Source organism: Echiichthys vipera, assembly GCF_963691815.1.
Source record: "Echiichthys vipera genome assembly, chromosome: 10".
NCBI classification, from domain to species: domain Eukaryota; kingdom Metazoa; phylum Chordata; class Actinopteri; order Perciformes; family Trachinidae; genus Echiichthys; species Echiichthys vipera.
The window spans coordinates 27,681,403-27,693,886 of record NC_139835.1 but is presented as its reverse complement, the minus strand read 5'-3'; the positions used below and the strand labels follow the sequence as shown (position 1 = coordinate 27,693,886).

General features: G+C 44.9%; 1 protein-coding gene across 1 annotated transcript in view; it reads left to right on the top strand.

Moving 5' to 3' along the window:
• The window catches only part of man1a2 (mannosidase, alpha, class 1A, member 2), a 162,438-nt gene extending 153,184 nt beyond the window's left edge, over nucleotides 1-9,254 (top strand). The window contains exon 14 of the mRNA XM_083921419.1: nucleotides 4,999-9,254. Coding sequence (XP_083777545.1) covers nucleotides 4,999-5,134 — 136 coding nt within the window. The 3' untranslated portion in view covers nucleotides 5,135-9,254. The remainder of the gene's footprint in view (nucleotides 1-4,998) is intronic.
• Nucleotides 9,255-12,484: the final 3,230 nt, after the last annotated feature.

The window sequence follows — 12,484 nt, the reverse complement described above, 5'->3', positions numbered from 1 at the left end:
CAGACGCGAGACTGGGAGAGAAACTTCAAAATAATAATAATAATAATAACGTGACGAAACGAGACGAAACAACGTTGTTTCGTCTCGTTTTTATTCGTCGACGAAATTGCATTATATATTTCGTTTTAGTCGTCGTCACATGCCCAGCATTTTCGTGTCGTCTCGTCTAGTTTTCGTCACGTGATAGAGGTTCGTTGACGAAGATATTTCGTCATCATTTTCGTTGACGAAAGCAACACTAGTTGACAGCTGATTGCAACAATTACTTGCTCATATTTTGAGGAATTGTTTGAGATCAATAAGCAGGAAAATCTTTCGCAGCAACTTCAATAAATCGAAATGAAATCCAACTTCGAATACAACGTGAAACACACGACTACTTGGGTTTAAAGTTATAATCCGTAAGGGACTTCCTCACCTTCAACATGACCGCTGTGCATCAGTGAGAGAGAATCAAATAACAGAAGTCTGGATGCAATGAAGAAATAGGTCGATCAAAACATCTGTTTACAAACTATCACTTAATAATTCACAAAACACAGGTGTTACACTTTGGCATAAACGCTTTCACACTAACTTGCTGCACCTGTTCGAGCCTCTCAGACAGTAGACTACTGTGATTACTGACGGTACCAGAAAGTAGGGTTCAATACTATAACAGACCGTCATTAAGCATCTACTTTGTTCACTTCCCTTCACAATAAAAGTCCCCGTTTTGAGTTAAACGCGTCTAATGAGAACCAGCAGCAACAGGAAACGTTTGCCTCACTCGCTTCCAGAGTGAAATTAAAGAACGAGGCTGATATAAGTGAAATAAAATTCAATTACATGCCAGTTGGTCTCCTGTGAATCCCTCGTGTCCGTGTTCGTGGAGGTGAATTTGAATCCGGAGCATTTAAAACTATTATACAGAGAAGTAAGTGCAGAACGAAAGTCAAAGAAGGGATTAAAAACATGTTTAATCTCATGAAAATCTTCAGGATTTTAACATTAAAGAGCACATTTAAGGATAAAAATAGAGTTGATTGTGCTTCAACATCATAGTTTACTGTGTATTTGTGTCACTACCGACACAAGTGACCCTATTGAAGATAGTGGTTGCTATAGAGCAGGGATGTCAAAGTCAAATACGTCAGAGGGCCAAAAAACCTAATTTGCTAAAAGCCGAGGGCCGGACTGGTTCAAAGTTTATTAAAACATATTAAAATGATGCATTTAACCTATTGAACCAAGACCTAACACAGTGTATGTATTTTATTTAATGATTAAATGAATAATCACATATTTTTGTACGGCTCTGTCACTAATTTCAATTGCTGAGAGTTGACATCTGCCCACTTGCGGCGCTGCAGTGAGTTCGCGGGCTACCGTTGCATTGTGGGTAATGTAGTTTTGGTGCGTGAAAACCACCAGCAGGCGGCTGTGGCGTGCGGGCCTTGACTTTGACACCCATGCTATAGATGATAAGTGGTTCAATAAGAAGAGAAACCCTGACGCACATGAGGCGGGCGTTTCTAGGATTTGAAGTACTTTTAAAAAGTTCTCGTTTTAAGCCGTTATTTTATATTACACAAGAGTAAGTGAGGGGTCTGGGGGTCCTGCCACAATGCATTTCCTGCATTCTGGGGAACTTTTATGCACCAATTTATGCTGGAGACGTCATTGTACTCAGTGATTCAACGGTGCACGGCTGCTTCATCCTATTTCCTTTTTATGGCAACCGTTGCTTTTGAGGTTGCACATAAAAAAAAGATTGATTTGTTTTCACTCCACCTGGACCCGAACATTTCCACTCTACTCTTCTGGCTGTAACTTGAGTCACTTTACTTTGTTTTTTTTGTTTGTTTTAAAAAGTCTCACTACAGTGAAATGGCCACTATGGGGACCAACATCATCACACATGAATATCAAATTATTCCCCTTCCCGACAAGCAAGTATAACGCGGTTTGTACCGACGATTGCTTGGTTAGTCTAGTTTCATTCGATACCAATACCTTTACTGTAGCTTTACAACGAAGCGCCCTGCAGCCTCTGAAAGTCAGTGTTTCAGCCAATTCGCCCACACTCCCGCCTGTTTCTTAGGGCGCACTCACACTGTCCTTCCGCACCGGGCCAAAACAGGTTTTTCGGGTCAAGTCTAGTGCGTTTGAGCAGTGTGAGTGCACCTGCTCCGCGCATAACTGCGGACAACTGGCCGTCCACGGCCCGTCTGAGAGAGGTGGGCTTTTGTAGAGCCCGTTTGCACATGTACGAGCACGAGCGTGCGTACGAGCACGAGCACAAGCCTACGGCGGTTCTGACGTAATTTATGTGCGCCTGTTCGGACATAGAAAATAGAAGGAGGGACCATGCGCGGACATTTAACAACAACAACAATGGCGGTGAAAGGTTCACGTTGGTGTGATGCGGAGGTGGAGTGTTTACTGCAGATTTGGTCGATGAAAAGATTCAAAAACAGTCGACAAGACGCACAAAAACTCTGAGGTCTACGGAAAGATCTGGAAACAAAGCCACGCATCGCCATGATGTCATCAATGCGTGTGAAGTGTTACGGCGTGATGACGTATAGACAGCAAGAAGCATTTGCGCGAGGCCCAGGTAGTGTGAGTACAAACAGGCCTGGGGCGCGGAAGGAGAGGGAGGGGGGGACAAGTACCCTAAAGCCCGGGGCGCGGTGCGGAAGGACAGTGTGAGTGCGCCCTTAGGGTTTAATTTTGGCCGTGGCTGAAGAATAAAGCCCTGTGGCTACAGCCCAAAAGCAAGTAATTCAGCTCCAATTCAAATGTGCGTTTGACCATTTATTCTACATAAAAGGGGCGCCCAATTACGCTGTAATCAACTGGCGTGTGTGAGTGCCGGCAGCAGAAAACATCTCTCTGTCCATACAAACAACTAAACAAATGAAAGAGACTTTTAATACGTGGCTCCTTTAAAGGCAGAAAGGGCTCCTGGGTAATTTTAGCAGAACTACTTAGTGACATAATGAACACACCGCTTTGTGTTCCCGTGATTTCAATTATTTAACTTTAAGGCTTCGTGAATCATCTTACCGGCTTGTTAACTTTCATCTTTTGTTAGTTTTTTATTATTATTAAAGATCCACGTGACCACAGAAGCACTCACCTCCTGTACAGTTACATCTCAGCATTTGGCTTCTAAGGATAATAATGCAAATGAACTCACTGGCGTCTGTTTTGTTTTATTTCTATTTATTGCCACAAAGCCTGATTAATGCAGCTGGCAGCTCTGGTGTCTCTGTGCATCATCATCATCATCATCATCATCATCATTATCACTGATGGATAAAGGGATGAGAGGCTCTGAATGCAGGCAGTGATGCACTCATGTGGCTCTCTGGCTCCCCCTGCTGGCAGCTCTTTGAACGTTTCCTCCTCCTGGAAACAGATATAACTCACACCGTCGTTACTGTCAGTCGAACATAATCATAAAACAGAGCAAACGGGGTGTTATCGTCTGCTCCGTCAGCACCCTCTTTTAACTTAAATGCGTCTGAAATTAACAATCCAGATTTGTCTTTAGGGCGTAAGTCGTGAAAGGTCACCTGACTCACTGTCTGGTAGCTCTGTGAGAAGATGACATTTGAACGCCTCCCTGTTATGCAGCCTTTTGTGTCGTAGCTGCTCTCAGACTGTGTCCCGGCTCGCTGAGAGCCAATCACATCAAAGCAATACAGCAACAGGCTGCCGATTGGCTGCCAGTCGCACTGAACTGCACAAAGATGTGGCGTCCAAATGTCTGTTAGAGTTATTTTAATGTCATTAAACATTATTTCCAAACACTGAGGCGGCTAAAAAATGCATGAAACGTGGGGATTTTCTTTGCAGAATATTGAAGCTGGATGAAATTAAGAATATAGGAAGTGTTTCTTCCATATTGACAGTTTGAATGCATGTGAAATACTGTGTAAGGCATTTAAAACTGCAGAAAACATCAAATAGTTTTTCTCTAAAGTCCATAGTAGGTAGTAAGTGCCATTTAGTTTATTTTCACGTCAGCGGCCACATTCATATAAAGCATTTTTAGTAAAATACGCCACAAATCTAAAGTCAAAGCGTCGCTCGGTGCAGCAGCAGGACTCAATGGACGAGCGTGAGGAGAGTCGATGGACAAAGACGATGGTGGAGGATTTGGTTTCAAAGCTAAAAAAAAAAAGCATAAAAGCAAAAAGCACCTATTTTGATTACATAATGGGGAAATCTGTAAACTGGTTTTGATTTGAAGGTGACAGCATCTCGAGGCGACATTGTTCTCGAGTGCGGCAGCTCAAAGGGAGAGTCTAGTGATCAAAGTTAACGCTCAACATGACAAATATTTTTTTGTAAAATGTCCGGAGTAATCGGTAAACACTGGTGTTGTCACGAGTGATGATCACGTCCATGTGCATCACTGGCCCAGGCACAGGGACGTGTACGGGCATTATGTTAAGGTGCAAATGAAAGTACTGTGGAAATAACATGCCTTGTGACAGAGGTTGCTATGGCAACACACAGTGGCAACGTCCAGAGCCATAATAATCCGTCCGTTTGACCGAGATGAGCCCCGACAACGAGAGCCACGTTTTACAGGAAAACTGACCAAACCGAGTCAAATGTGCAGAAGCGTTACCTGTAAAAGTGTCGCACAGTTAAACAGAAGTCTGTACGTCAGCTCTAATTAGACCAATGATGTTAAACACACATCAGGAGGAGCTGCTCAGGTGCAGATGGATCTCATATTTGGACCAAAGTGGTTTCAAACCCGGAGTCTGAACCAGGAAGTGAGGCTTAAAGAACTGAGGCGAACGAACGACACAGAAGTCATTAACAGCAGTTATTAAAAGAGCTGATCGCACATTTTTCTCACACTGCAGAGATTATTTTAGCTTTTTCTGCGCTGTAGTGATGTCTTTCACTTATTTCTTCCTCTTCACCTTCCCGACCCTTGTGTAAACCACCCCCCAACCCACACATCCCTCCCCCCACCCACCCCCCCCTCAGGTATCTGTACCTGCTGTTCTCCAGCGACGACCTGATGCCATTTGAGAGTTGGGTCTTCAACACGGAGGCTCACCCACTTCCCGTCCTCCACCTGGGCAACATCACCCTGCCCGGCAGCGAGGCGGCTCAGCGGTAGATGACGAACATCATCTTTACTCCACTACAGCACCGGGAGGGGGCGCCACCCGTACGCCATCCCCCCCACCCCCCTGTCTGCCCTAAAAAACCCTCACCCACCAACACTGGACAAAACCTAACATTCAGCTCTACAGACTCTTCAACTGCTTTCAGACTGCGGACCAGAGGAGGCGGAGGGGGAGAGCCTCCACCTGCGGTGTGGAGAGGACGTTTGAGTCTCCCTCCCGTCTCGTCTGCGTTCTCCTCTCTGTGACTCTCTCTGTCCATCTCTCCGTCTGTTCTGCTTAAATCAGAGAGGCGGCGGGTGTGCTGCTCAGCCTCACGACTCTGAAGGACCGAGCTCCCAAAACGGAGGCTTGATTTTTGTTATTATTTTTAGTGTTGATTTGAGATTTGACCAAACTTTTCCCCCCATGACGGACTCAAGCCGAGGCACTGAAAGTGTGAACTATTACGGGGGTGTCTGTGAAGGATCGCGCAGTCAGTTCGACACTGCACTGATGGAAGTGTCTTTTTTTTGTTCCTTTTTTTTCAGGCAGACAGACTTTGAGGACTCCACAGGGTCTGTTGATACGGTGTGTTTGTGTTTTTCTTTGGATGAATCTTTAATGGGGACACAGGGTTGAATCAAAGCCCTTTCGCTTCTCCCTGAACCCCTCCCCCCCCCCCATTCCACTTCCTGTTTAATCTCCATCAGATGAACTTTGACCTGGAGCTGTTGGCAGATCGTCTCATCATCAGTGCGACCTCCTCCTCCTCCTCCTCCTCTAATCCTCCTCTTTCAGAAAAGTGGACCATCGTAAGTGGAACAATAACAACTACACGGGGACAGCAGCAGGCCAGTCTTTTCACCGCATCGTTCCAGTTTCTCTCTTCCGGTTGGAGACGTCACCGAGCCACAAAACATTCTGCTGCTACTCGTCTGGATGCTGCTTTTTATTCTTTCTTTTTTGATCTCTCCTCCACCTCTTTGTTTTCCTGATTACACCATATTATAGTTTGTCTCCAGCTTCTTCTCTCATCTCATCATTTTCAGGTCACACGTTGTGAGATGAGGCTAAAATCCAACAATGCTTATGTACGAGTGTGTGCGTGTGTGTATGTGTGTGCGTGCGTGTGTGTGCGTGTGTGTGTGTGTGGTTAAAATAACCTGCTGTAAATCCTTTGTTTGTGCACTTTTGTATGGGAAAGACTATGAAGAAAGGAGGGAAGGAAAATGGAAGTGTAGCACTGAAAGCGCTGAATAAATGAAGTCCCTGCTGAGCTCGTATGCCACCTTTACTCTGTTCCACCCCTCATATCCACAGTTGGACCGCCAGAACTGTAAGTTGTATTCAAATCCTCCATTTTTCTTTACTACTTCTTCTCCACAACCTATCTCTCTATCTTCCATGCCTTCTCCTCGACCTCTACCTCCCCCCGCGCACAATAAAACACTATAAAAACTCCTTTAGACTCAAAGAAAAGTCTGGAAATGATGAAACCTCACCTTCATAAAGTCCAAGCTACGGATAAAACTCTGAATAAAACTCTGGAAACTGTCTTCAGCTACACAGAACATTAAATATATAGTTTATTGTGTTGATTGTGTCCTGAACAAAAAACAGATCGCTTTGACTCCGTTCATCATTTGCGGCCAAATGTCGACGACATATCGAAATCTTTAAATCTGTGAAGAGATCTCAGAAAAGTCAGAGATTCAATCCTTTGCTGAGTCTTTATGAATTCATTAAAGAGTCAGAGTAGTAAAACTTGCTCTGTGTGGTGCGATATATCAAGAGCTCGGCCTCGTCAGAGAAGTCCGAGCCCCCGCGCCCCACCACCACCACACCAGCCGTCTGCTCCGTCAGCAGCTCGGTTCTGCCTCCAGACGCGACTCTCTCTCTCTGTTAACGTCCAGTGCAACGGCTTCAACGCTCCGGTTGCTCGGATAAAAGATGATACAGCCTGTTACAAAATATTATGTCGGCAAACAACCCAAACAACTCGACTCTGAGATATAAAAAGTCTCAGTTTGCATTTTAAATCAAGCTGAGTTTCCTCTAAAGCGAAAAGTCTTGATGTAGGTTTCAAACCCGACAGCTGCAGCAGACGAAGGAGGGAGAGCGGACGTCCTGCTGTAACGCGTGAGGCTGCAGGAGTCCTGTTGGGGTTAAATAATCCAATTACTGCTTCTTTTTAGAGGCCACGTTATTTCAAACCACTTCGCGTTGATGCCGTAACGCCAACGTCCAAAACATCCTCCAGATGCTTTTAGTTTACTCGAGTCTGTCTGATCCACTAACCGGGTTTTGTTCTTAAGATCAAACGTCATAGTTACATAAATACAGACAATAAGCTTAACCATGGGCTCAGTAAACCTGTGCAATGTGTGTGTGTGTGTGTGTAAGAGAGAAGTGAAGCGTCTCTGAGCTCATGAATAAGTTTCTTGGTGTGACGCATCGACTGCCTGGCTTAGGTAAAAAGAGAGGAGTGGACTAAACAGGATTTTTACGCAGCTGAAGAGTCGGACTTGCACTAAACCAGGAAGATATTTTTACGTGTGTGTGTGTGTTTGATTCTTTTCAAGCCTTACTGTCAGATGTGTGACACCTCGGCCAATACTGTGCTCTTTCACATCCTTTCGCTTTGCGTTTGTGTGACATCATCATCGTTAATACACACATTTCTCCCCACCTTATTTCATTTGCACCAACACACGTGTGTCCTCCCGACACGTGCAGAGCAGTGACGGAGCTACAAGTGCAAAAGAAAACCGCTCAGAGCATCAAAATGACATTAAAAAAAAAGGCTTTAACGTTTCGTTTACGGCCCGGCCACGTGACGAAAAAGCTTCTCTAAAAACGTATCACTACGCTGACTCAGTAACTTTATACCCCGTAACCCCACGTGTCCTCCTGACACAGGCAGGCGCTCGATACGCCGCTGATACAACAGCAACGGACGCACACAACAGGGATTAAAAGCAGCGATTTAGAAGCACCGCTCTCTCTTATCCTCTAAATGCTGCTTATCTCAAGTGTTTTAACAAAGTAAATGTCGTGATTAGAAGGAAAAAGCTTGAGCTACTCCTTTGTTTTTGTCAGTTAATCCCATGAAAAGACCAAAACCATCGACCAATTGATCCAACTGTGTTTCTACCACGTATCGGTTCGTATGGAGATGTGTGCGTTACCCTGACGTGTGTCTCCATCACAGGCCGCTCCAGTTAATCATCAGCTATTCTGATAATCATCTAAGTAGTTTGGTTGTCCATGTTTTGATTTCAGCTTCTTAAATGTGAATATTTTCTGTTTTCTTTCCTCCTCTACGAGAGAAAACTGAATATCTTTGAGAAACAAAAGAAGACGTTTGAGAGCGTCGTCTTGGGAAACAGCGAGCGTCATTTTTCACCGTTTTCTGACATTTTTTGGACCAAACAACTAAAATAATCATCAGTGAAAACGTTCGTTAGCTGCAGCCCTAACTTTTACTTCCTGTTTGTTAAAAACTGCAGTTTCCAGCTGTTTTTAAAAAACAGAATATTTGTGTTTTACGTAAAGAGAGACGGTTGGTTTTGGTCTTTTTATCGGATCGTTTGACAAAAATATCGAATAAAAAACTAAACATATAAAATAATTTCTGCCTTTAACTTTAAACATCTTTGGAAATTGTTGTTTCCTGCTTTTAGAAATACGTCGGTTCTGAATTGACCCAACCTCTGGCCAGTGTTCAGATCAATGTTTATATTTAATTAATCCACTTTTTTTAAATAAATGAAACTTACGCTCTTAATTTAAAGTGCAGGAGAACCTCGTAATGCTCCTTTACAGCGTCCACCAGTGTACATACAAGATACTTCTCTCCCCGTTCGACGCGCGATTCCCTCCATCATCCATCTTCTTCTCTCATCACCTCAACAGTCCATCGACGCAGGACAGTCTCTGACATCACGCTGACATCATCATCACCTATAACCTGATTGGGGGGGGGGGGGAGCCCAGGCGACTGAACCTGGGTTGCCATCGAGTCGCTGGGAGCGACGTTGATTTTGAAAAACTGAGTGTTCTGTATTTGTATTTTTACTGAACTAAAAAAACAACAACAATGAAATTAAAGTATCTGTAAATATGTTTAAAACTGAGACACAAATTCAATAAAGATGTTATGAAAAGTGATCGGAAAGGAAAAGTGTATTACTTGTTTTGTCTTGATAAGATGCTTTTGACGGTGTAACAACTCGAAACGTGGACCATGGATCCGGTTTATATATGAAAAGGTGGGGTTTGAGTCTGAAGTCTGAGTCAGTTGAGCCAGTTGAGGTGGTTCAGGATCATCTGGTAAGGATGAACCCTGGGAGCCTCCCTAGGGAGGTGTTCCAGGCACGTCCAGCTGGGAGGAGGCCTCGGGGAAGACCCAGGACCAGGTGGAGAGATTAGATCTCCACACTGGCCTGGGAACGCCTCAGGATCCCCCAGTTAGAGCTGGTTAATGTGGCCCGGGAAAGGGAAGTTTGGGGTCCCCTGCTAAAGCTGCTGCCCCCGAGACCCGACCCCGGATAAGAGGCTGAAGATGAGATGAAGTCTGAACTAAATCAAGACGAATGCACAGCAACAAAACAAAAAACTCAAATTGGAGCTTAATGAAGATGAAGATGTGGACACTTGTTTTTATTTGCTATAAAGGTCCCACATATTTCAGTTTCCGTCGTGACCGAAAGAACGAGGTCCAGGGTCCAAGCGTCTGAAATGTGTTTTCTCAGGAGGGGGGCTGGAGTCTCCCTTAGAGAGAGGGGGAGAAGTTCAGCATCCATGAGGAACTCGGAGTAGAGCCGCTGCTCCTTTGCGTTGAAAGGAGCCAGTTGAGGTGGTTCAGGATCATCTAGTAAGGATGCCCCCGTTTTTGTTTCGTAGCCGCGAAAGATAAAAACACAAACCATTCTGTCTTCCTTCACTTCAAGTTGCAGGCGAGTCGGCTTTACCTGGGCGCCCCCTCACCCCTGACCCCTGAGATCTGACCCCTGAGATCTGACCTATGACCTCTAAGATCTGCGTAATGTTTCTGTGCTGCAGGGAAAACTGTGTGGGACATTTCACCAAACTGCCACAAACTACAATGTTAACGTGTTTTGCTGAAATAAAGCACCAATGGGCTCCTTCCTTTGGATTGGCTTTGGTAATTGACTTGAATGGACTTTACTATGAGAGGAGTTGGTACAGGGGCCAGTAGGTAAGTCTTTAAAACACTCTTTTAATAAACTCTGGGTTCTCTAACTACGTTGTTGGTTCTTTGTTTTCTGTGTAGGGACTCTTCTCATGCTGCTTCAGAGGTTTGCTGTTATTTTCAGCAGCATTAGTGGTTAAAAAAGACCTTTGAATGCGTCCAACTCTCTGCCCCAAGCTTATCCGTGTTAGCCGCGACAGGCTGTTATCGTCTTTACGTAAAATCTATATTAATAACTTATACACGAGAAAAATTGTCTCGACAGCTTATTTGATGTCCCACTTTGCCTAAAAAGACCCCGGGATGATTTTACAGCAGAATTTAACTTTAAGAGAGTTGAGCCTTTTCAGTTAAAGTGCAAATCAGCCTGATTGGACAGATTTCAGGGATTCTTTAGTGACTGGAGCCAACGAGAACCAGCCAAACTGAAACTGCTGCATCCAAACAATGGCTCCTTTAAAAACACTGTAAATTTAACCACTTGAACACTGTTCCTCCGCCAGCGTTGCTGTTGGGACCTGTTTGAAAGATAAAGTGTTGTGGTCTCTGTGATCAGCGTGCTGCTGCATCACTCCAGGATGCTGGCAGAGAGTCCTGGACTAAACACAGCAGCTTCAGAAGTTGGCAGCTCACTTCCTAATAAGCACATTTCCCTGCGGCAGGTTTTGTTTATTCGCAGACTTGGCGTGGCCAGTGTCCCGTTCATGTCCTGTGCGCGCGCATATTATAATCCTAATCAAGGTCAGAGCTGATTTGACACAGTAGGGGGCGTGTTTTGGCGTGTTTTTCAACCCATGACATGCTGATTTGTGTCAGTTTCAGTCAGATCATTTAGTTTACAGCTCCAAAAACCTGTTCAGGTGCCGTACCTCTTTAAATGTTTGTAAAAATGGAAATCAACGCCTCACTCAAATGGTTAATGACAGCAGGAAATTACAGCTGAGCAGCTTCAGCGGAAAAACTCCCACTGAGCTTTAATTGGAAATGAAAATGAAGCAACACGTCTGTGCGAGTCACAAGTCATTTGTATTTCAGTTTGCTGAGGACGACATTTCAGTAACTATTCGTCTCCATCAAAGAGAAAAGAGTCATTTAGCGCCACGTTCAGGAACGACTCGTTCTTTCTAAACACGAGCGAGTCACGTTTCAGTTTGTTTTCATATCAAACCTGTAGTTTTTCAGACAGTCTGTTACTGATTTGAGTACAAACCGATGCAGATAAAGTCTGTTTGATGCCGGCAGACTCTCTGAATTTTCATATTGATGAAAGCAAATATTTGGCCGGTTGTGTCACGTATCGCTGCGAGGCCTCACATCCTGTAAGTCTGTGTGTTTCTTGCCTGAACGTGTTGTTTCATATTCATAAGAGACGTGCTTGATGCTGTCGTGGTCGGCTCATCAACATCTTTTACTCCAGCCATGATTTCTATGTTAAGACACACCCCGACCACCGTGATTAAAATTTGGAGGCTAGTTACCGTGTGGCGTTTAAAAGCACTTTTTGAGCCACGTGTGACACTCAGGACTTTTATGTTCGACATCATTCCCTATTCGGACTCAGCGTACGGCTGTGAAGGGACCTAGGACACATTGAGTTAGTCCACTTGGGTCAGGGGTGGGGCCCGGGAAAGGGAAGTTTGGGGTCCCCTGCTAGAGCTGCTGCCCCCGTGACCCGACCCCGGATAAGAGGCTGAAGATGAGATGAGATCGTTCTCCTCAAAGCAATTTCAGTCAAAAGCAACAGGACTTGGTTATTTGTCTAGGAGGACGTTTCACCTCTCATCCAAGAGGCTTCATCAGTTCATGTACGCATCTGACCAGGCTGGGACTGGACCAGGACCAGGCTGGGACTGGACCAACTAACTGGTGTGGGGATCCCGATCTCCTTGTGAGAGGTTAAATACCTGGATCTCCACACCAGATAGTTGGTCCAGTCCCAGCCTGGTCCTGGTCCTGGTCCTGGTCCAGTCCCAGCCTGGTCCTGGTCCTGGTCCAGTCCCAGCCTGGTCAGATGCGTACATGAACTGATGAAGCCTCTTGGATGAGAGGTGAAACGTCTTCCAGACAAAAAACCAAGTCCAGTTGCTTTGACTGAAATTTTGGGGGTCAGCACTTTAAGACCCAAAGTTCCTGTGTCCTGGTTTCA